Raw genomic sequence first — 25,008 nt, 5'->3', positions numbered from 1 at the left:
TTCTCATTCATGATTTTATTAATTTGAGTCTTCTCTCTCTTCTTTTTAATAAGGCTGGCTAATGGTTTATCTATCTTATTAATTCTTTCAAAGAACCAACTCCTGGTTCTGTTGATCTGTTCCACAGTTCTTCTGGTCTCGATTTCGTTGAGTTCTGCTCGAATCTTTATTAGCTCCCTTCTTCTCTTGGGTGTAGGATCTATTTGCTGTTTTTTCTCTAGCTCCTTTATGTGTAAGGTTAGCTTTTGTATTTGAGTTCTTTCCAGTTTTTGAATGGATGCTTGTATTGCGATGTATTTCCCCCTTAGGACTGCTTTTGCTGCATCCCAAAGATTTTGAACGGTTGTATCTTCATTCTCATTAGTTTCCATGAATCTTTTTAATTCTTCCTTAATTTCCTGGTTGACCCTTTTATCTTTTAGCAGGATGGTCCTTAACCTCCATGTGTTTGAGGTCCTTCCAAACTTCTTGTTGTGATTTAGTTCTAATTTCAAGGCATTATGGTCCGAGAATATGCAGGGGACAATCCCAATCTTTTGGTATCGGTTCAGACCCGATTTGTGACCCAATATGTGGTCTATTCTGGAGAAAGTTCCATGTGCGCTTGAGAAGAATGTGTATTCAGTTGAGTTTGGATGTAAAGTTCTGTAGATATCTGTGAAATCCATCTGGTCCAGTGTATCATTTAAAGCTCTCGTTTCTTTGGAGATGTTTTGCTTAGAAGACCTATCAAGTATAGAAAGAGCTAGATTGAAGTCACCAAGTATAAGTGTATTATTATCTAAGTATTTCTTCACTTTGGTTAATAATTGATTTATATATTTGGCAGCTCCCACATTCGGAGCATATATATTGAGGATTGTTAAGTCCTCTTGTTGAATAGATCCTTTAAGTATGATATAGTGTCCCTCTTCATCTCTCACTACAGTCTTTGGGGTAAATTTTAGTTTATCTGATATAAGGATGGCTACCCCTGCTTTCTTTTGAGGACCATTCGAATGGTAAATGGTTCTCCAACCTTTTATTTTCAGGCTGTAGGTGTCCTTCTGTCTAAAATGAGTCTCTTGTAGACAGCAAATAGATGGGTCCTGCTTTTTTATCCAGTCTGAAACCCTGCGCCTTTTGATGGGGTCATTAAGCCCGTTCACATTCAGAGTTACTATTGAGAGATATGAGTTTAGTGTCATCATGATATCTATTCAGTCTTTGTTTTTGTGGACTGTTCCACTGAACTTCTTCTTAAAGGGGAATTTTAAGAGGCCCCCTTAAAATTTCTTGCAGAGCTGGTTTGGAGGTCACATATTCTTTTAGTTGCTGCCTGTCTTGGAAGCTCTTTATCTCTCCTTCCATTTTGAATGAGAGCCTTGCTGGATAAAGTATTCTTGGTTGCATGTTCTTTTCATTTAGGACCCTGAATATATCCTGCCAGCCCTTTCTGGCCTGCCAGGTCTCTGTGGAGAGGTCTGCTGTTACCCTAATACTCCTCCCCATAAAAGTCAGGGATTTCTTGTCTCTTGCTGCTTTAAGGATCTTCTCCTTATCTTTGGAATTTGCAAGCTTCACAATTAAATGTCGAGGTGTTGAACGGTTTTTATTGATTTTAGGGGGGGATCTCTCTATTTCCTGGATCTGAATGCCTGTTTCCCTTCCCAGATTAGGAAAGTTTTCAGCTAGAATTTGTTCAAATACATATTCTGGCCCTCTGTCCCTTTCGGCGCCCTCGGGAACCCCAATTAAACGTAGGTTTTTCTTCCTCAGGCTGTCGTTTATTTCCCTTAATCTATCTTCATGGTCTTTTAATTGTTTGTCTCTTTTTTCCTCAGTTTCCCTCTTTGCTGTCAACTTGTCTTCTAGGTCACTCACTCGTTCTTCCACCTCGTTAACCCTCGTCGTTAGGACTTCTAGTTTGGATTGCATCTCATTCAATTGGTTTTTAATTTCTGCCTGATTAGCTCTAAATTCTGCAGTCATGAAGTCTCTTGAGTCCTTTATACTTTTTTCTAGAGCCACCAGTAGCTGTATAATAGTGCTTCTGAATTGGCTTTCTGACATTGAATTGTAATCCAGATTTTGTAACTCTGTGGGAGAGAGGACTGTTTCTGATTCTTTCTTTTGAGGTGAGGTTTTCCTTCTAGTCATTTTGCTCAGTGCAGAGTGGCCAAAAGCAAGTTGTATTGGGAAAAAGAGAAAAAGAGAGGAGAGAAAGAAGGAAAGAAAAGAGAAAGAGAAAAAAAAAAGGGAAGAAAAAGAAAAAAAAACGAAAAAAAAAAAAAAAAAAAAAAAAGAAGAAAAAGAGAAAGAAAAAGAAAGGAGAAAAAAAGGGGGTGGGGGAAGGAAACAAATCAAAAAGCAAAACAAAACAAAAACAAAAACAAAAACAAAAACAAAAACAAACAAACAAAAAAGAACCACCGGGGAGTATCTTCTGATTCTGTGTTCTTTAAGTCCCTTGGCTTCTCCTGGAAGTTGTCCGTCTAGCTGGTGTTCTGGGGGAGGGGCCTGTTGTGCTGATTTTCAGGTGTTAGCAGTTGGGGGAGCTGCTGTGCCCCTGCCTGGTGCAGGGCTCAGTGGGGGTTGTTTACCCCGTGAGGCCGCAGGAGGAACAGCCCCAGTGGCGGGGCAGCTCTGGAAACCTGGATTCAGCTCCGGCAGGAACTCCGTCTGCAGGGCCTGGAGGCTCCGGGGCGGGGCCGCTGATCTGCTCAGCTGGGGCAGGAGCGTCCTTGCTGTCCTGGGCCCTCCCGGCCTCTGCCTGTCCCGGGGGAGGCGGGATCCTGGGCTGTGTCCCGGCGCCCTGTGCTCCGGAGCCTGCGCTGGTGGATTCGCGCTCCCGGGCCGCGCAACCCCCTCCGCGGAGCTGCCGCCCGAGCCCCTCCGAGCTGCTCCTGGAACCGCGCAGCCCCCACCGCACGGAGCCTCTTCCTCTGCCCGAGCCCCCCGAGCTGCTCCCGGGGCCGCGCAGCCCCCTCCGCGGAGCCGCCGCCCGAGCCCCTTCAGCTGCTCCGGTCCCGCCGGGTCCCGCCGTGCGCGCTGCAGCCCTTAGGGAGCTCGGCGCACTCTCCTGGGCGCGCAGTTGCTGTTACTGTCCCAGGGAGCCCGAGGGCATCCCCGCCCTCCTGGGTCCTGCTCCAACTCCCCGCGAGCCCCTTTCCGCCCGGGAAGGTCGGTGCAGCTCCTGCTCCTCCGGGACGGGGCTCTCCTGTCCTGGGGACACTCGCCCCGGCCTCAGCCCGGCTCCTCGCGGGGCCCCTCCCCCTTGGAGGCCTTTGTTCCTTTATTTCTTTTTCCCCGTCTTCCTACCTTGATAGATGCGCGAACTCTTCTCACTGTAGCATTCCAGCTGGTCTCTCTTTGAATCTCAGGCCGAATTCATAGATTTTCAGGATAATTTGAAGGTTTTCTAGGTAGTTTGGTGGAGACAGGTGATTTGGAGACCCTACTCCTCCGCCATCTTGCTCCTCCCTCTTCCAGGGATTCTAACCCTTGTGCATCCCCTGATTCCCTTCTCAATACAACATCCTCAGCTTCCTCCAACATCCCCCAGCATACTCCATGCTTCACACACACACCCTCCAGGGAGAACCTGGCACCTCCTGCTATCTCTTCACTACAGTTGGCAGTGGCAGTGGCAGGATGCTCAAGTACCTGCAAGTGTGGAGACCCAAACAGGTTATATTCCGATGCTGATGTGATGGTGTTGGCAGAGCAGGGTTACGGTGGGCAGAAAGGGCAGGATAGATTACCTGGCACAGTTGTCAGTCGTGACACTTAGCCGGTTCCCGCTGATGAACCAGAGGAGCAGATGGCATTGCTTAGTGATGGTCGTCAGAGAGCTGACATTTATGAGCAAAACCCAAGTGATTGAGTTGAGAACATCACTGGGCTTTGTAAATAACAGCCAAATTCAGTGATAAGAGAGTTTCAGGCATGCTTGGGAGAAATGCAGAGGACTGCCCTCCATCAGTGCATATACATTCATGATGCCATGATTGGTTTGTACAATTCTTTCACACGAATCGTTGCAAATATACAGACTCACACACACACACACAAACACACACACATACAACAGTCACCATCAGTAGCCTAACCTCCAATGAAGAGAAGCATATTTTATTCTGGTTTATAAGAGGCAGCATGGTCCCATAGAAAAATCCACCATCCAGGAAATCAAGAGGGCTCTGTTTCCAGAAGGAAATAACCTATGGGAGGTTATTCTAACTTCTTGAGCCACAGTGTACCTTGCTTTAAAAATATCATGTGTACATCTTTCCCTTTGCACCTACCCCACTGCACTACAGTTCTCTTTTTGCACGCCCCTTTCACCCCACTAGACAGGGTGGGCATTGTCATTCTTGATAATAGTTCAGGGCCTTTCATAGGTCTAGGCACACAGACTACACACACGCAAGACACACACAGACATACACCAATATGCACACATGCACACAGATACAAACACAGACACACACATACACACCTTCTATTATTATTAAATAAATGGACAGAGAAGATTATTCCCCATTTGTGGCCTGGAGTTTCTTTCAATTACTCTGTAATATGTACATACAAAAAAAACATTCTCTCTATAACAGATCGGCACCTAAGAGATTTCACAACTCCACCTAATGTATCCAGCACCCCATTTACTTTCTTTATTAACCTAATCCCAGTTTTTAATAATTTCTTATTGCTTAGTTACTTGATTTTGCCAAGCTACTCAGCTTGACATCACTCTCTATGTAGATGAGGCTCCCATGGGTCTCAGAATGGACCAGAACGCATGATGTCCTTGGTGCCTACACCTTGTTGGGTCAGAACATCTCACGCCTCCCTCAGTTGTACCTAGTCAATGTTCCCCGTTGTTTTATACAAAATTAAAATCAACCATATACTTTGGTGTATATGATTTTATCTGATGTCTGAAATATATCTATGAAGATTTACCTGAAGTCAGAACTCAGGTTCATTGTACCATCTCCTCAAGAAATACAATGAAAACTCTCAGGATGGAAAAATGAAAATAGTGTAGCACTGAACTGATAGATATGTACGTGCCTCGGGCTCATCATTTCATATCTCTGTGACTCTGGGCACATTACTTTTTTCTGTGGGCCCAGTTTTCTCATGTATAAAATGCAGACACTAATGTCTACCTCACAAGATCGAGGTGAGGAGTAAATGGGGTTGGGTGAATGCAATAGATCATTGGCCACTGGGGCTCCAATGTGAATGTGTACATGTAAGACACCCAGCAGCATATGGGTAGTCAGGGATCAATACAACAAGTTCATTCATCTCCAGGCCTTCTTTCTGATAAAGACATAGAATGATACAAAGTCTTTTTTATTACCTTAAAAATCTATAGAGGGCATATAGTCTTGGAAATATTGTTCATCAACACCTTTTACCTGAATTACACTTTCAATTGTTATTTGAGCCAGTGGCTACCAATTTGCTTCTCTACTGAGCTTTACTTGGACCTCTTGGCCAATTCTTGCTGACAGGAGTGCAAGTGAGTGATGACGTACAGTATGATTAGGGTGTTGACAATCAAGGATGAGAGCAGAGGGCTGCCCAGTCTTGAAATCTTTTCATTTTTCCCTTGTTTATTTTTTTCTCTTGCCTTTGCAATTCAGAGGGTTCAAATAACACATGGTCATGATGTGGCGATTATTCAGCTTTGTCAGATCCAAAGTTCTGCTAATGAGGTAAAACAGAGCCTTAGGGACATGGAGAATGTACCTGGTTGTTTGCTTGATTTAATTCATCAGATAAAGGCTTGATTTTCTACCTGCTTACACCAATTCATTGTGGTTGAAGGAATCGGTTTTGTGCTGCTTTCTGTTTACTTCAGAAAATACTGTTATTGCTTTCATTTTATAAAATCCCGCTTCACAAAACTCAATGTATTTAAGAAACAAATTGCAGAAGAGTGTGAAGCAGAGCAGGATTGCCTATTTTATGAATGAGTTTTCTTTTTACAAAAAAATTCACAGTAGAGGCATGCTAATGAATTCTGAGTTCCCTAATACTTTTTATGCTTTCAGCTTCTTTGTTTTGTTTTGTTTTACTTTTCACAGTTTTCTGAGATAGTTTGAAAGCATGACTCAGGGGAGATTCTTCCAAATGCCTCCAAAGGTACCAAGTTATCAAGATCCCACCATCATTGTGATCGCTCTCACATTGCTTTTCCTCTTTGTATGGTCTGTTCCTGTTAAATTCTCGTCTCTATCCCCTGCTCTCTCTGTACTTTTCTTTCTCGACTTCAAGAGATCCTGTTCATCCCATAATACACAATTCAAGTATCATCTCTGCTGAGATTCCTTCTTAGCTTTTGCATGCAGATTTAGCCACCACTTACCCTGAGCTTCCACAGACCTTATGTCAGAGGCCTCATATAAACATATCAGTTTGTAGTATACAATATATTCCCTGCCCCCCATGAGATGGTGAGCTCCTGAAGGGCAGGGGTCATGGCTGGAACAGTAGTGAGGAACAACACCCTCTCCTGACCCAGTCACTTGCACACTATTTCAAACATATTTCGCCCTTGACGAAACTTCACCAAGGTAACTCCAAAATGTGTCCTAGGGAATGGAAAAGTCCATGTAGATCTCATCTGATATTCAGATACTCTCTCTACTTTTCTCGTGAGATTTGATAGAAAACAATTTCGAGCTAGAAAACATGAGTTACTTTCCTATTTCTTACATCCTTCTGTATGCTCTAAGACAAAAATCAATACTTGTGTGCCTTGTCAGAACACAGGGAATAGATGACCTGCTCGTCTCAAATTATTTTATCCTCAATTCAGATCATAAAACAGAGTAGGAAAAATATATCTTGGAAAGTAAGATCTTATTATTGTTGTATAAGATCTGCAAAATAATTTGAGTTTGAAGTAGAAGAACCAGACGTGCATGCAGGGGAAGAAAGCACACACTAGCTGCGCTCTGTCATGGAGGAAAAGCCTTTATGTTTCAAACTACAGAGACAGAGAAAGATTCATGTTTAAAACAGCTACAAGGATTGTTTAGATTCCATTAAACTCTTAAACCATAGCTGTGAGATTTTATTTTTTTCTCTGTTTTGAGGAAGGGGAAGAAATGGTAAGCAGGAGAACAAAGAGATGGAGGCTAGAATGTGCCTAATTCACACCAAACTCATTGGGTAATCGATCCAATTTTCACTTACAATACCCTGTGTAAAAACTTGGATGTGGAGTAGAAAATTATTTCAAGGGAGTCAGGAAGGTTGTGTTCTAGATGTGACCTCTGTCACAACTGTGGCATGAATTTGCCAAGTCCCTTCAACTTCTAGGGCCTCAGTTCTTCCGTCTTTCAAATAGGGTGGGGACTCTTTCTTGTTTATCCTGTTTTCTCAGTACTTATAAGACTCTTAGATAACATTAAGTGTAACTTTTAATTATGAAAACATAAATATTATATAAATGTTTTTATTTATAAATAACATAAATAGTATATTTGTTCGCTTGTATTCATTTAAAGATTAAAAAGGTACAGATGCATAAATGAGAATGTTAGTCTAGATGGTAGAAATCTATTTTAGATATAACACTCAAGAGGTAGAATGTTATATTTATAAGCTATTTCTTTTTTCCTTCTTTCTTTTTCTCTTTTTTCCTTATTTCTTTTTTTCTTTCTTTCTTCCTTTCTCTTTAGAGAGAGCAAGCATGTTGGGGGTAGGGAAGGAGCAGAGAGAGAGGGAGAGAGCAAATCCCAAGCAGGCTCCACACTGAACTCCACATGGGGCTTGATCTCACAACCCAGAGATCATGACCTGAGTCAAAACCAAGAGTCATATGCTTAACCAACTGAGTCACCCAGGCACCCCATTTCCTTCTTCATAGTAATTGGTAGAACTCTTTGCTCTTCCTTCTAGGATGTTAAATATAATGTAGAAGAGTCAGATAAAACATCACAGAAATCTACTATTACCTCCATGACCAAGGACAAGTGGTTACTCTGGGCTTTAGCTTTTCCATTTTCAAAATGACAATGGCTATTTATATTGTGAAGACTGGAGATTATCATGAAAGCCATGACCCCATATCTGCCACATGAATATTCACTTCCTTCTTATTTCCTCTCTATGATAACTAGGGCAGGGCCCATGCAACGTATGTGCTCAAAAACTTGTTGATCAGTGACTTGAAATTTCTCAAACACAGTACACTTTTTTATCCATACATTTTAAATCTTGTGAGAATTCCTATTTCAGTGAAGTTGCAAATCCTTCCAAAATTTCCTACTCACCAAAGGATGTCTTAGTAAAATATGGATAGAAAAAAAAATAAATTTCACAGTAAGCATAGACAATCTCCAAGATTCTGTTCATTTAAAAATTATGGTTCCAGTAAATTGAGTTTCTCATTCATGTTCAAGGCAGACGCAGAATGACTCAGAATTAGAAACAGATGATAGCTTGATACATCTTCTTCAGTTTCTTCAGAACAGCAGATTTCTCTTTAAAATTCCTTCAAATAAACCCACCTTAATTGGTTTGTACAATTCTTTCACACAAATCACTGAAATTGTGGGAAGAAAAGTAATTTGGGGCTCAGGTGATCTAGATATTCAGTAATACAAAGTGGCTTTTTTATTAAAAAATCTTTTGGTTCATTTGAAAGCAAACATTTTAACCTTCAAAAGAGGTTAATGTTGAGAATCAGTGCTTGAATATTTATGTACTGTTAACACCAAATGAATCACAGGGGCAAAACCCAAGAGTAAGACGTGATTCCATCACTCTGATCCCAACATTTAGCCATGAGGACAGCATTTTTTGGACCTGGGATTGTCCTATGTATTATATTCTCTCTAAAGTAAAAGCATAGCAGAACTATTGACCTTCTTTTATTCTTAACTATCTCAGAGGTGATCTGGCTACTCCTGTGTTAATCACACTGAAAAAGTTCTTGCTCAACTAATGTACACAGTGAAGGTGGGAGAAACTCAGCATTTTGTGATGTCAAAAATTTCTGCCAACATTTCATTATGTCAAAAATGCCTGGTTTTGGGGAAGGTGACAATGACTGGTCAGCACACATAGTATATGGGGAAAGTCAAAAGAGTGGATGTCATATTACCTCCAGGATAAGTATATTGCTGAAGGATGCTCATATCCCACATCCCCTCTCTCCACAGTCCATTTCCACGGAATATATGACTAAAAACCAGTCACTTCATTCCCACATCCCCCAGGCTCCTGGTGAAATAGAAAAATACTCAGCCAGGAAGCAAAGGTAATCCACAGGCATGCTGTGGGACTTTTGCAGCATCTCTGTGACCTCACAGACTGCTGGTGGCATTTCTGCTGATTTGTCTCCTGCCTTTTGCTTAGAGCTGTTTTTCTCCTATTTTATACTCTCATATTGCTCTTCCTCCTTGCATCTGACTGACTATATTCTTTCAAAAGATAGTTTTATTTTGTGTGGATCGTTTTCTCTTTATCCTTTTTCTGTCTTTCCCTCCCTTCCTAACCCTCACCTATTTTAGTTTTTCCCCTTCAAACCATTACATTAAAAAAGAAGAAAGACAAGCTTTTAGAAAATTCCTCATTCCTACACCATTGCAAAGTTTTTCACTTCACATTTCCTTATTAGAAGAGATGACTTATTTTTCTAACTTAGACAAGCATTTAGGGACTGACCAAATCCAGATTCACCTATTTCTTTTCTTTTTATAGTAATGCCTTGTGGCATGTTGAGGTTTCTTTGCAGGGAGGGGGGTGTTGGGGGCATTCAGTTTTATGTCTCTTCCTATTTTTCTAACCTCTTTACCTTTGTTGTTTGCTAGTCTCACTCCCTATTCTCTTTTCTTTACTGATCAACTTTCTTGCCACCTGTGGACTCACTACCAAAGTTATCAGCTTTCTTGAGGCAGGGATATTTCTTATGTCAAGAATGTTGGCCTCAACTTTGAATCTTTTTGTTAAGCATAAAGCCAGGTATATATATACTTTTTGTCCATGTTAACTCTCGTATTTCTTCTGTCTTCTGGTATCCCCACAAATGTATCTCCCATGGGGATTTTTTTGAATTTACATAAAAAGTTCTATTTACCTTTTTTATTTTCTAGTGCTAATCATAGCCCCAAAATAGTCACCATTTGATCAGCCTCAAACACTACTACTAGACAATATCTATTATTTGAATTTGTTATGTTTGGCCTTTTGAACCCCTCAAGAAACCTGACCATTGACAACTTCTGGGTTGTTTTTTTTTAATAGTGTAGCAAAACAAATTTACCAGTCTTTACCTCCATTAGCATCCCATATCCCTTTAAGCCTGTATCTCTCTCTCTTCTAAACCTGTTAAACCACAAAATTTGGTTTGATCACCTTGCACAGGTCCCACAAAGAACAGCATTCCTTCAACCCCTGTCACTTTCAAAAACCAACTTTCCTCAGGGCTTTCAAAGACTGACCAGACTCTGTCAGAGCGGAGACAAGGAGAAGGGGACAGGAAGTTCCTAATCAAAGAAACAAACACAGCAATCAGCATTGATAATCCTGCCCCTGGGTCTGTGTTTGCATCTGTGTGTTTCATTGACTATGCATAGCACCTCTTTCTTCATGTGAGTATTTCTGAGACCAGGAGCATATTTTTTCTTGATGTCATGGCTATTTTCATAAGTACCATGTTATTATTATTTTTTTTTAAAAAAAAGGACATATACATTACGATCAAATATCACCCAGCAGGGAATCAAAGGGAAAAAATAAATAAATCTTTACGTTCTATACGTTCTCACTAGCTGGCTTTCCATTCTTCTGACCCGTCCACATCTTTTCAACGGTCCTTACTACTTTTAAACATCCTGCCAGACCCTCGGGCTTCACTGCTGCTGCCTGCGAGCCCCCCGCGTTCGACCAGCACATCCCGGTCCTTCACTCCGGAGCCTGGCCTCTCCGCAGCTCCCTTCCTTCCCGGCCTTCGGATGCAAACTTACCGCTCTTCCCAACTCCCCCAGCTCCCAGCATCACCACCTTGTACTCTCGGGACCCGCCTGCTGCGCGGCTGGGGGAGCAGCTCGCTTCGTTTTCCAGATCCATCTTACCCGAGAGACGGGAGGAGGAAAACGCAGGAAGGAAAAAGTCGCCCGCGTCAGGTGCTCGCTCAGAGAGTGAGCAACTCTGAAACTGTGTCAAAAGAAAGGTCTAGGACGAGGTAAGAACCATCAGCGTGGGGCTGGCGGCTGGTCCTCTGCTCCAGCGAGTCTCATAGCAACCACTTCAACTGCTTCCAATAACAATCTGGCTTTTACACCCCCCCCTCCCCCATCCTTCACTCTCACGTCTCCCACGATTTCTCTCCTTCTCTGTCTCTGTTTGTTGTTGGTGCCCCCCCACCCCCTCCGTCTCTCTCTTCATCCCCTTCCTCACGCAGGGTCGCAGTTTTGGGGAAGCTCGCATTTGGCCACTTTCCAGGCTGGGCTGCTCGGATGGAGTCAATCGGAGACTTAGAAGATGCTACGTCTCACAGGCTGACTTCTGTAGCCACAGCTTCAAAGACAACAGTTTTCTTTTAATCAGAGTCAATTAATTAAGAAAGAGGTCTGTTGCTTATTTCCTTGTTTTTTTTTTTTTTTTTTTTTTTTTTTTTTTTTTTTTTTTTTTTATCATCAGCTTCTCGCATGGTTTTCATTCTGGGGAAAGATATGTTACCAATTGAGAAAAAGAAAAAAAAAACCACCCCACTCCAGTAACTCAGGGCTCTTAAGGACGAGTGTTTAGTGTTGTTGAAATAATAGCTGGCTAGCAGGAATTGTTTCAGCTCACTTGACAGCTGCAGCTCTAACATAAGGAGGTATTTGAATTAGGTCATTGTCATGTTTGGACATGGATCGTCCCTGTTTACACTAGTTTATTAAGGATAATCTAAAACACAAGGAATCTGCCAACCATGGAAGGGATACTTGATAAATATTTTTGCTGACAATTATGGCAGTATGAAAGATCCTAGGCGATTCTTTTTCAAATGTCCGAACTCCTACCTCTCACTTGGATTCTTTCAAATTCTGCTCTCCTCTACCGTGTCTCTGCTTTTCTTTGGAAAGCTTCTAAATTATAGAATTTATTGAATGCTTTCAATAATCGCTGATTGTCAGTCAGACCCTGTCTTTCAAACAAGTGATGATGATGCTCTGTTTTCTGACTGTAAAACTGGATTATGATTAGATGTAGTCAAGTGTTTGCTTATCCTTCTGTTTAGATGTTAAGCTCCTCTAGGAAAGGAACTATATTTAATGAGTTCCTTATGACTCTATGGTGTATGGCCACGCATTGGGCACAGAGGAGATGCTCAATATGTTTTTGCTGGTAATTGGAGAGGTAGCAAATAGCCATAGTCAAGAGCATAGGATCTGCAGCCTGACTGGGTTCAAATCTGGACTCAGCCACCTTAGTAGCGTGTGACCTTAGGTCAATTACTTGACCTCTCTGTGCCTCAGTTTCTTCATCTATAATATGGTTTATTAGAACCTTGCTCTATTAACTCATTAAGTCAGTTGAATGTTTGCACGGTGCTTAAAATAGCATCTGGCAAATTGTAAGCCCTATTTAATTGTATGATAATTATGATTAGTATTATTTTGAGTTAATGGTGCTCCCAGCCCACTGTTTATAAGCACTCACCAGAAGAGAAAATCATCTCTACAAGTGTTTATTGGCCATCTGCCTGTATGCCTTCTTTGCTAAAATATCTATCCAAACTTTCTGTCAAAATATATCAAGATGTTTGTTTCCTTATTACCGTGCTGTTGATAGTTCTTTATATATTCTATATAAGCCTTTTATCAGATATGTGTTCTGCAAATATATTCCCCACCCCCACTCCCCAGGTCTGTGGCTCTTCTACAGTATCTTTTAAAGAGCATGAGTTTTAAATTTTGTTGGAGCCCAATTTGTGTTTTCCTGCTGAGCTTTTTTTTTTTTTTTTTTTTTTAAGATTTACTTATTTATAATAGAGAGAGAGAGACAAAGACACAGGAGGAAGGAGAAGCATGTTCCATGCCGAAAGCCTGATGTGGGACTCGATCCCTTGACTCCAGGATCGCGCCCTGGGCCAAAGGCAGGCACTAAGCCGCTGAGCCACCCAGGGATCTGCCTCCCTCTGAGCTTTAAAGGTGAACCTGCCTCCTGGACGCTCCCATTAGACACCCTGCTTGTATCCCTCTTATCCTCAGTAACCAGGTCAACATCATTCTCTGTCTCTACAGGGAGCATGTCACCCTCCAAGTTTAAGCTTTAATTCATCCTCTTCTTGTATTTGACCTCTGTGCCTGAAGAGTTGTCCTACAACTTGTCCTCCCTGAGTACAGTCTCCCTTGCCCTTTTCCCTTTCACACCACTCAATTCATTCTGCATGCTAATGTCAGGGAAATCTACCAAAAATGTCGACCTGGCCAACCCTATTGTACACATATTTGTGAATCAAATGCCTAAATAACATAATCTAATAATCTAGAATGGCACGCAGGGACACAAAGCATTTATTCCAGTCTTGTGTCCTCGCACTTGATAGAACAGAGTCAGGCAAAATGGGCTACTTGCCAATCTTCCAACAAAACTGTCATTTCCATAATTGGATCTAATAAAGAATTGTCGCTTTAGTATAATTATCCTTTAATTGATTCATTGAAACTTTATTCCTCAATGAAAAGAGATATGTAAACAGTAGCATTTAGCTTCAAGGTCTTTCTGGTTTTTTGTTTCTACTTCTGGTGCAAAATTCTTATGACCTTGAGCAAATCACTTGCCCCTCTGGCTATCTGTTCCACCATCTGTTACTCTGTTTTCCATGTCAGCCATTCTGATTTGGTGGTAAAACACAGGAATTGTCATGCCAGATGTGTCTTCGGTGTTTTTTTTTTTTTTTCAATTATTTTAATATTGGTTAAGAGAAAAGAGTCCATGGAAATACCTTTTAACAGCAAATAGAGGGATCCCTGGGTGGCGCAGCGGTTTAGCACCTGCCTTTGGCCCAGGGCGCGATCCTGGAGACCCGGGATCGAATCCCACGTCGGGTTCCCGGTGCATGGAGCCTGCTTCTCCCTCTGCCTGTGTCTCTGCCTCTCTCTCTCTCTCTGTGTGACTATCATAAAATAAAAAAGAAAAAAAAATAAAAGTAACAGCAAATAGATGAGTGGCTTGTCAAATATCAATGGGCATTGTGAGAGGGAAATTAAGTGAATTAGCTTTCTCCTCAATGTTTAATGCATCTGTCCAAATTCCTCAAATGGAAGTCAGCAAGATTTTTCCTTATTTACATGGAAGATGAAAAACATGATGTGCAGGGGGACTTTCCTAGTTATAAAGCTTTCTTTGTCTATCTCTTCTTTGAAATACTAAGGTACTCTAGTTACTTCTCTTGAGATACTAAGGGCCACAAAACTCCTGATTGATGTTTGAATTTTGAAGCATTTTAATGCTACTGACTTTCAGTTTTAGTTCGTGAACTTTTGTGAATTTGCATGCCTGGTTCCTCGGCCAGTACACCCAAAAGTATACAGGTGTGTGTGTGTGTGCATGTGTGTGCGTGTGTGCCTGTGTGTTTGTATGTCAGAGATGAAAGAGAAGAAGGAGGAAGGGAGGAGGAAACGAAAGCAAAGCAGGGGGGTGAGTGACCAGAGAGGAAGGTATCTTCCAGGTATATAAATGATCATTGAAATGCAATAATTAAGTAACTAAAGTCATTACATGGCAGATTATTAAGCTTTTAGGAAAATCATTAAATGATTGAAGTTTATTTTTGCTTCCTCTAACCTATCTTGGCACTTGCCATCTTTTTTGAATGTCACATGATTCCCTTTGAGGGCTCATGTCCACCAGATGAAGACCCAGGTGTTCCATGTTGTTTCAGAGCCACTCAACTCCCTGAGCAAGATACAAGTAAATGCCACCTCATTTCTGTCAGCTGCTGCTCACCTTTTCAGTCCTTACAGGACAAGCAATTCCTTCAAAAGGAATACATTAACCTATTTACATGGATATCATTCTCAAGTCCTTTAGGCACAGCTAAAGCATCCAGTCATTGTGGATGCCATCCTACTTTACTCTAGCAGGAGGTTAGACACATCCAGAGTTCCTCTCTTACTTATCTAGCCACTTAGAGGCAGACCTCCTGACACCCTTGTCAGCAAAGCCACTCTTTCCTTTATTAGAGTATTTATGATATTTATTACAGCGATTTATTTACATTCCATTTCACTACTCAAAAGTGGTGACCCGGCCACCATCTTTATCTCTCCAGAGTTTAATACAGTGCCTGGTGTGTGCTACATGACTAAGATATTTTTATTAAATGAGGTAATTAATTGTACCAAATGGGTGACTGTCTATTGCACTACTAATTAAATTAGCCTTTCAAAAAATAAATAAATAAATTAGTCTTTCAAAGTGAATTATTTACTATTTGTATCCTAATGAAAAGATAAATCATAGAGGGAAGAAATAGCAACTTCGTTGATACCCCCTGGTAAATTCATGTTTGACACGCACGTTCTCGCCATGAAATGTAAACCAGAAGGTAGCACCACTGCTCAGGACAAACAAACAAAACTGGAAACCTCAAATGGAAAAGAGCTAATTTTGCAAATGAGAGGCAGAGTTACATCTGCACAGCACAGACTTCTGTATCACATTGACCTTCTTATAATAATAGTAATATTTACATTAGATGTTAATAATTCCTGTGAAATAACGCAACTTTTTTCCTGAAGGGTTATTAAAGTTGAAATATCTGAAAACAGGGCTCTTGTATGTGATCTAAAGAACCTGCATTCAATCATTTATTCATTCTAATATAGACTCATTCTTTAAATATGGACTAACTTGCTTATTCTCAAAATCATTCATTCAACTCTGTTAGGGCTTTTCGAAAAATAAAGGAACACAGTCCCTGAGTTCAAAGTGGTTATATCTTCATGTGGGAGAAAGACACTGCATATCAGTTTCTGGAATATGCAAGAATGTGGCTGGTAATTGGATAGATGAATGAGCAGAGTCTGTTAGGAACCTGAGGAAAGGAGAAACTGATTCAAATAAAAAGACAAGGTAAGGTGTTAAGGAAGGGGGAGTATCTTGGACTATATTCAAAATAGGACTTCAAATCTGTCAATTGTTTGACAAAAACAGGAATATTCAAAGATTAGATAATAGAGTGGTGAATTGCAAATTAACAGTATATGGCTGATGTATAAGAACATAAGAACATAGTCCAAAGGTTGGATGGTATGTGAATCACTGTGGACTTTATTTTTATTTTTATTTTTTTTAAATATTTTATTTATTTACTCATGAGAGACACAGAGAGAGAGAGGCAGAGGCACAGGCAGAGGGAGAAGAAGGCTCCCTGCAGGGAGCGAGTGTGGGACTCGATCCCAGGACCCCGGGATCACGGGATCATGACCTGAGCTGAAGACAGACACTCAGTCACCAAGCTGCCCAGGTACCCCTCACCATGAGCTTTAAATTGCAGCCTACGGAGTTTGGATTTCTTTTCTTTTCTCTCTTTTTTAAGCTTTATCTTTAAACAAAACACGATGCCCAACTTTGAACAGTAAATAATACAAGCTTCTTATTAGAGGAAAATCAAGGCCTTGCTCAAATTACTTTTCTTTCATTAAGCTTTTGTGACTTTTTCAAATCCCACTCATTTGAAGCTAAGCTAATTTCTATATATTTATTATTCTTGTAGTCACTCATTTCACTTAGCATTCCACAATTTGCTAAATTGCAATCTACTTGAGAAGGAAGCCTGTTACATCTTTTAAAAAATATTTCCCAGGTGCTAACATATCAAAAAGGATCAATAAAAAAAATGTTAAGACCTTTTTAACAAATAAACTTCATAGTAAAATCTGATATGGTTACTACATATTGCAATTGATACTATTCAGTCATCAAAACTGACTTCCACCTTGTAAAAGCAAATATTAGGGCTTAGCCTATTTAAACACATGGACAAGATAATGGAGTAAATATTTAAACCACAGGAAAACAAAAAATTTTGTATGCAAATTCATTTCAGAGAAATATCTAAATTTCTATCTGCATTTTATTGACCAGAGATTTCAGTTGTCTTTTATTTTCATATATCTATGGTACAATTATCTTAATATACACAATGATAACTCTGAGGCTATGAGATAATGTAATATGCAAGAAATATTTTTTTCAGTATTATTTTGATACATTCTACTTATTGTGATTTTATCTTATAATAGATGCTAGTAAATTAATTATCAGCTTGAATTATTGAGTATCCAGAATATATTGTGTTCAAAATCTGGATAAATAAGAGGCTACAAAATCTACAGTAATGTACAAAATGGTGCTATATCAGACTGAATAAATAATCAAGCTTTTTACTATTGTATTTGGATAATTTTATATTGTTACAAATACCACCACACAGCCTTGATGTTAACACTAAGATAATAGCTTTCTGGCACTTAAAAACTGAGATATTATTACAATTCTACCAAGAGTTAGTGGTGAAACTATCTCAGTTTCCCCTGAGAGCAAAGAAATTAGAATTGGGGAAGTGCCTTGAATTAATTTAGGATAACCTTCCATCTGGGGAAGAGATCTCATACTCACTGATCACTGATCAATCCTTTGAATAATGAGTATCAGAGAGTTCATTACTTTACAAAATATACCACTGTGACCACCTAAGATAGTGGAAAAACACTCAGATTTTGGAGTAAGAGAGGCCTCATTATTAATCTGACTTCTTTCACCAACTAAGCAACAGTGTGAAAGTGAACAAATCTTCTCATCTCTCAGAGCTTTAGTTTCTCATCTGCAAAATAAAAACAATATACTTGGTATTTGTGAAGTTCAAATGAGATGATATAAATTCAGTGCCTGAGAACACTCGTTCATGGTGTTAAAATCAAAATATTGGAAAATTCACTCCTTTATCAAACACCATCCAATAAAGAGAGAAATGCTCTGAGGATCTTGGTCATTTTAGTCCCATCCAAAGGGAATAATGAGTTGAAGCAGGGACAGGTCAGTGGGAGAGGTACACAGTTTGGGCCAAATCATGGAAGAAACAGCATTTACTGGTTGAGGCCGTTGTTCTGTATAGCATGTGCTATGTAAGAGGGCTTGTGTATATGTATAGGATGGTGAAGAAGAAAAGTCAGAAAACATAGTTTGGAAGTAAATTCATGGCTTTTTTTTTTTTTCAATTCTGAGAAGTTTGGACTTACCTAGCAGGTGATGTGAATCCAAGGGATAGGTTTAAGCAGAGATGAAATATGAAGGAATGTGTGATTTATAAAACTTGCAAAAGCTCTCTCTAAAGGTAGTATGGAGAGTGGATTACAATGACAATAAGCTGGAGACCAATAAAATGGCTTGGATGGCTCTTTCAGTCTTCCCGCAGAGAGTAGATAATAATTTGAACTTGATGAACTAGATCTATGGCTGAGAAACTGGAAAAGGGGAAAGTGATCCATGTCACACGACTAGAGGAAATTTGGCAAATATTAGTGTTCTGTAGGTCCATGGGAATAAGCGAGAAACAGGAACTAAAACTGGCTGAGGTGTTTTGTTTTGATCACTGGTTACACTAGAAAGTTAACAGTAGGGATCCCTGGGTGGCGCAGCGGTTTGGCGCCTGCCTTTGGCCCAGGGCGCGATCCTGGAGACCCGGGACGGAATCCCACGTCGGGCTCCCAGTGCATGGAGCCTGCTTCTACCTCTGCCTATGTCTCTGCCTCTCTCTCTCTCTCTCTCTCTCTCTCTCTCTGTGTGTGACTATCATAAATTTTAAAAAAAAATTAAAAAAAAAAGAAAGTTAACAGTATTAACGCTTGAGGTACAGAATTGAGAAAGAGTGGGCAGGGCTGACCTCAAGGAGGGAAATGTGAATAATGAGTTAAATTTTCATTGCATTAAGTTTAAGGTACTGTTGGAATATCTGGTTAGATATATAAAGAGAACAGTTTCAAAAGGTAGGTTTGGAGTTCAGAAGAAAGGCAGAGACTTAGACATATGGGTATGGGTTAGGAAATCTTCAGTTTATTACTGGTAAATGAAAACATAGCAAAAGATAAGATACCCTATGGAATGCCTGCTAGAAAGAGGGGAGAATAAAAGGTGAATGGACTATAATCAACCAAGATAATATTGCTGAGTTCTCTGGGCAAGGTATTGGATAAGAAATTTTTCATCATTTTCTTATTGAATCTGCACAATAATACTACAAGGTGTATATCTACATTGCCAATAGGATACAAAAAAGACACAGAGATGTAGGAAATCCACCAGAAGAATAGGATGCAAGCAAGGAGAGCCTTCCTGAAGCAAGAGTTGGTCAGTTCTGTTGGTCATGTAAGAATAGAAGTGACAATATGCCATTCTATTTAGGAATTGAGAGCTCATTCATAAAGAGAGAAATCTTGGTAGAAAAGTGAGCATGGAAGTAAAATAATAAAAGACAAAGAAATGAGTGGGAATTGAGGAATTAAATACAAACATATATACTTTTCATTTCAAAAATTTGGTAGTGACAGAAAAGAGTGTGATAAGATCACATATTGTCTTTGTCAAAGATATGACTTGGAATGATTATAGAACTGGGATAGGAAATAATTCCTAAATTATAGCAAGCCAATATTCATATGTAGCAATTAATGTTCTTCTCATTATGCATATTTAAAAATGCCTTCTCAAAGATGCTACAACTAGGGAACAGGAAGTGTCAAGACTTGATCTTAATTTTGACAATGAATACTTAATAATCATTCATCTTTATTTTTTAAATGCATTTTTTCTATTCTTGTAAATTTTTTAAACAACATTTTATTACAGGTCTGTGACAGATCTTGACTCTTGTGTGTTAGTTATGTTGCTTGGTTTTGCTTTCAGCTAAAAACTTTCTCTTTTTATAACCTATTATAAATGTTCCCTCACTTAACTCCAGACAATCATTCTTGTCCTATTATCTTTCGTGACTGTAAATAATTTGCTTTGTTTATTTTGTTACCTTGACGATATTTATAGATCATGTCATAGAGATCCTCCCTTAGAGACCTCTCTTTTGTAGACTGTATAAATTTAGTCCCTTATGTCTAAACTCATATGTCTCATCCTCTAATCCTGGGATATATTTTGTTGACCTTCTAAAGTTTTTTTTTTTTTTCTCAACTCACCTCTATAGCTTGTCAGTATTACAAAAAGAAATTATGGTAGAAAGCTAATAATTTGAAATGATATCTACTAAAAAGCCAAGATGTAACTTCTCTAACATTCTAATTAAAATAGACAAAGCCAGGGAACAAAAAGGCTAACCAGAGAAAACAGTATCACTGACATTTGTGGACTTGGCTTAATGAAATCAATCAGTCAACTGCCCCTAAATTTTTTTTTTTGCCCCTAAAATTAATAGGGAAATCTGTGAAATGTATACACTCTGCACCCACCCCACCCCCAGCTTAGAAATGAGGGATTACCCCAAACACAAAATAAAGCATAGATTATTCTATTTTCCAAATGCTGATTTTTGAGATGGTCAGAAGCCCACTTTCCTACCATCTCCTAAGAAAATCTATTCATAACTGCAACTCACAGAAATGGAGTGTGTCAGCTACATGAGAGGGGTATGGATATCTGAGTATTGCACTCTGGAAAGTTAGTCTCAACAAAACCAGAGAAATGAATAGCCCTAGAAGGAAGGCATACTAGATACTGCGGATTACCTAAATACTCCTGTTCAAGAAAGTAAGAATGAGGACCATTAGTCTGGCCAAACAGGTTCAGACAGACCCACACATCTGAGGATGGATGAGAAACCAGACAAGGAGTTTCTGAAAAATACTGTGACACCAGAAATAAAAGTTATCCTGATGACAAAGAGAAAACTAGACCTCTGAACATCTTAAAACTCTTTAATTTTTGGTCCAAATGAATATTTACAAATCCTTAAGAGTATGTCCGAATATGGCCTCTAATGAAAAGTAGAAATTTCTAAAATGAGCAAAGTCTCTACACAAAAGTAAAATGCTATCTCAGAGGAAAATAGAGCAATGAGAGATACAACATAACAACCATAAAGTAATGCATGTTACGTTAGTACCAGATACCAGTACTGGCACATAGTAGGTTCTCATTAAATATCAGTTCTTATCTGCAATGACAACAGATTGATTAAAAATAATAATAATACAAAATAGTGAAAATGCAAAGAAACTTTTTTCCAATAATGGAGCTTAAATGCAAATCAAAGATAGTAAAATCAGATTTGACATTATTAAAACTTAAATCAGTAAAGTGGAGGTCAGACTTAAGAACTCTTCCCAGGATGCAGAGGGAAGAAATTTGATGACAAGGGTGACAAAAATCCTAGAGGTAGGAAACCTCAAACTGTGACCCTACTCATTTTCCTCTTCATTCTTCTTAGAGAAGGAAGAATGAGGGCGTTAGGCACAGTGCTGAGTTTGATGCAAAGCACCAGTTAAACTGTAAGGTCAGAAGCCAGTTGCAACAGGAGCAGATGAAGGTCAGGGAGGAATTAGAATTTTTTTCTCCAATTAACTGCTATGTGTGTTTCTTAGACAAGAAGTATAAGTATCTTGGAAAGATACCAAACAGAAGCTAAGAGAAGCTACTCTGAGGAGGATGTCAAACATCACACTGATGCGGGTACAATGGAACTCCAGCAAAAACAAAAGAACCCAAATCAGACGCTGTGGGATCCAGCCAGGAGAAATATCCTGAACTGATAAATCCATGTTTAATTAAGTGCCTTCAGTGTGTTATACGGGAAATAGCTCTTCCAGGAGTGAACTTTGCCTAAGAAGAATCTGATTTCCAGAAAATATCAGTTAACTAAGTCTAAATAATTAATTTATGTGTCAGTTAGGTTTTGAGCCCCCCTAAGAGGTCTTGTTTTGTTACTGAGCATAGTTCAACCCAAGATGCATAAGAAAGAGTGTGTTGGTCTAAATGAAGATGGACGGCCAGCAAGAAACCTAAAAAATGAAATGGAAGTCAGTGGAGAAAGAATTACAGGGCCTCAACCCATGTACCTTTGGTCAAATCCAGAGCCCCGGTCTGCGATTGGGAGAGTTCTAGGTGCCAACAGAGCCTGCTGCTGCCTTAAGCCTTGGATTACGTTAGTCCTGCACCCACCAAGCAGAATTATGGTATAAATTTGCCCTAATCTGAATCCTGAATTTCAGAAAGACTTTATCAGTCACCTTCGCCTCCTGGTCCATCCCTGCAATATCCCAGAGTTGCATTCATCCAGCTTTGGCTCGATACTTCAGAGACTGAGAGCTCAAGATGAACTAATTCAGTGTTTTAACATTGTTATTATTACAAATAATTTATTTATATTGAGATGAAGTCTTTCGCTTATCTTCTGCTTATCTTACTTTGGCCTTCAGAAGTGAAGTAGAAACAGTCTGGTCCCACTTTGATGAGGAAGCCCTTTGCATCCTTTAGCACAATTACTTTATCCCTTTTGCTCTTCTTTCTAGACACAACATTTCCATGACAGTTTTGTGGCACAGATTAGGACTTATTAGTGTCGTAATAACCCCCATATAAAGGTGCTCTTCTAAATTCTTTCTGTTGTTAAAGCTTCGAAAGCTCATAATATGTCTGTCCACCCAGATATTCCTCACAATGAGATGGGAGAAACTGATAAAAATCACCTGCAACTGTGTATTCAACTAACATCCTGCACTGTTCTATGTGGCCCCAAAATCTAAGTGAAGTAGTTCTTGGGTTTAATTGCCGCTTTATATATGTGTGGAAATGGTTTCCATTTTTTTCCCCAAATACAGATTTGCTCTTGGATGCAGAAACTCCTCAACCAACTTCTTAGACAGCAGAAGCCATGAAATATTCACTAGCTGTGCATTTCTCCTTGCTTGCTAAGGCAGTTAGTGCCTCTCATAAACATTCCCAAATAGACCAGGAATGTAAAGTATAGTGGATTTTGGTGGTTAATCTCAATCTCCAATGGGAGAAGACATTGGCAACTCCAAGGAAATAATGTGGACTAAATGTTAGACAAATTAAAAAGTAAGACAAAGTCCTTATTGAGATTGGAAGGTATTGATTCATCGTGAGACTAAGGATACACATTAAGCCTCTTAAAGCATCAAAAATGCTGCTGAAGTATTATTGGGTTTGCTGAAGAAAGATCAGGATACCTGATAGAAAAAATTACTATTCACCATGAATTACAGACGTCAGTTCTCTGCAGGCTGTGAACAGAATGAAGTTGGCTAAAGATGGAGGCAAAAATATCATTAGATATCTGTTAGACACTTAAAGTAGAAAGTAAAAGTCTCCCAAACTGAAACCCAGCTGGGCTTTCTACAGAGAGCAGCACTAGGAAACTTAGATTTTCAAATAAGAAAAGGATTGGTTGAAGATAACCTATCTAAGTCATTCTTGGCCATGAACAAGGTTAGCAGAAACTATCTTATGAATTACTTTGAAGACTCTACAAAGTCTTGGAGCAGCAAAAGTGGTGAGAGTTTGTCCCAGCAAAATTTGCCAGCTAATTAAGGACCCCCACAGATGGTCCTGCTGTGTCTTCTTGAATCCTTGCAGTGACAGACAGTGAACCAGTCTTTAGCATGAATCCAAGGTCCCAGTGATGGCTAATTCTGGGACCTAGCACCAGAAGACATTATTTAATTCTTATCCCTGCCATCTACTCCAAGGATGAAGCAACGTGCTTTATATTTCCATTATATATAAAACAAAACAAAATTAGGAATAGCATTCATCATAGACTATACAAATATTAGTGGGTTTTGTTTATTCTTAACTATAAAACCAACATATGGTATATAGTTCTTTCATTATTAGTTTGCTGAACACTATAATATATTGATGTGTAAGAGGTTTCTTTGTAATTTCTTCCCATTTGCTTGAGTGTTACTATGTGCAGTATCAGAGTACAAACACAGTCCTTCTCAAAAATAAATGTTCAAATATTTGAAGTTATTTTTCTCCAGCTTAGATTTGTCTCTTGGAGGAAAGTACTCTAAGTTACTATGAGGGGTTTCTCTTTCGACACACTCTCCATTACACTGCTTACCTTCCTCTGAACATAACATACTCAGTTTCTCGGTGCTGCTTACAACAGTGGGCTAGAAGTGAGCATAACATTTCCAGGATTACCGAGTGCTCCTGGGTGCAGTAGGATGAAACAAAACCAAAATTCTACATTTTTGCTTAGGCATCTCTTAGCCTAGTTATCTGTGCATGTGTTAAAATGATTTTTTGTTTGATTTTTGCATATGAATGTTCATTCAAATCTTCTTCCCTTTACTGTGTATTTTGTGACCATTACTTCACTAAATGGATGGTCAAACTTTTAAGAGTGTGGATTACTCCTTTGAAACCCTGATGTTACCCGGCATGGCGTAGTTCTGGGCTCAGAGTAGGTCCTCAGAGAGATTATGTATTAAATTGAATCTAATTGAACTGTACTTGAAACTTCAACAGACAGCAGTCTAGCTAATGTCCCAGCAGTCTCCTAAAGGAATGTTCCTTAAATATTCTTCTCACACAAGGTAAGAAAATTAGAATCTCAGGAAATAAAAAAAGAAGCTGGCAAAGACCACCTGCCTCCAATGCAATTAACCTCTGTTCACTAAAAGCCTCAATGTGAATATTCACAGTGTCCATATGTAAGTTACACAATAGCATCACACTGCATCATGTCCACACCTAGGACAGGCTAGCTTCTTTAAGAAAATGGGTATGCCTTGATCAGAACTTGCTAACATGTGAGTAAATGATTATTCTCTTTAAAAAGCCCACACTGTACATCCCAGTCTTTGCATCCCCAAATAGCATCCCAGTCTCCCAGTACATTTCATTATTTCCAGATCATTAACCATTTGATTGAGAGGTCGTGGGGAATGGGGAGAAGGGGAAGTGGGATTTAAAGCTAAAGGTTTGGAGCCACTTCTAATTGAAGGTCAACCTGAAAATGAG

At 39.5% G+C, this 25,008-nt stretch overlaps 1 protein-coding gene and 1 long non-coding RNA gene across 8 annotated transcripts in view; one reads left to right on the top strand and one right to left on the bottom strand.

Annotated features, from left to right (window-relative positions):
- RIT2 (Ras like without CAAX 2) overlaps nucleotides 1–25,008 on the bottom strand; it is a 475,191-nt gene that overhangs the window by 386,900 nt on the left and 63,283 nt on the right. The window contains exon 1 of one of the 7 annotated variants that reach the window (XM_025429016.2): nucleotides 10,977–11,288. The exons of 5 other annotated variants lie outside the window; for them this stretch is intronic. In XM_025429016.2, the coding sequence (XP_025284801.1) occupies nucleotides 10,977–11,079 (103 nt within the window). In that variant the 5' untranslated portion in view covers nucleotides 11,080–11,288. Of the gene's footprint in view, nucleotides 1–10,976; nucleotides 11,289–25,008 lie in introns of those variants that run through there. One more of the 7 variants, XM_049112677.1, reaches the window with a different exon arrangement.
- Nucleotides 10,786–24,009, top strand: LOC125755452 (uncharacterized). Its single transcript, XR_007412060.1, has 2 exons — nucleotides 10,786–11,194; nucleotides 21,597–24,009. It is a non-coding gene; the product is annotated as an uncharacterized LOC125755452 (long non-coding RNA).

Source organism: Canis lupus, chromosome 7 (assembly GCF_003254725.2).
Source record: "Canis lupus dingo isolate Sandy chromosome 7, ASM325472v2, whole genome shotgun sequence".
NCBI classification, from domain to species: Eukaryota; Metazoa; Chordata; class Mammalia; order Carnivora; family Canidae; genus Canis; species Canis lupus.
Note: the sequence above shows the minus strand (reverse complement) of the source record. Positions and strands in the feature narration are given on the sequence as shown.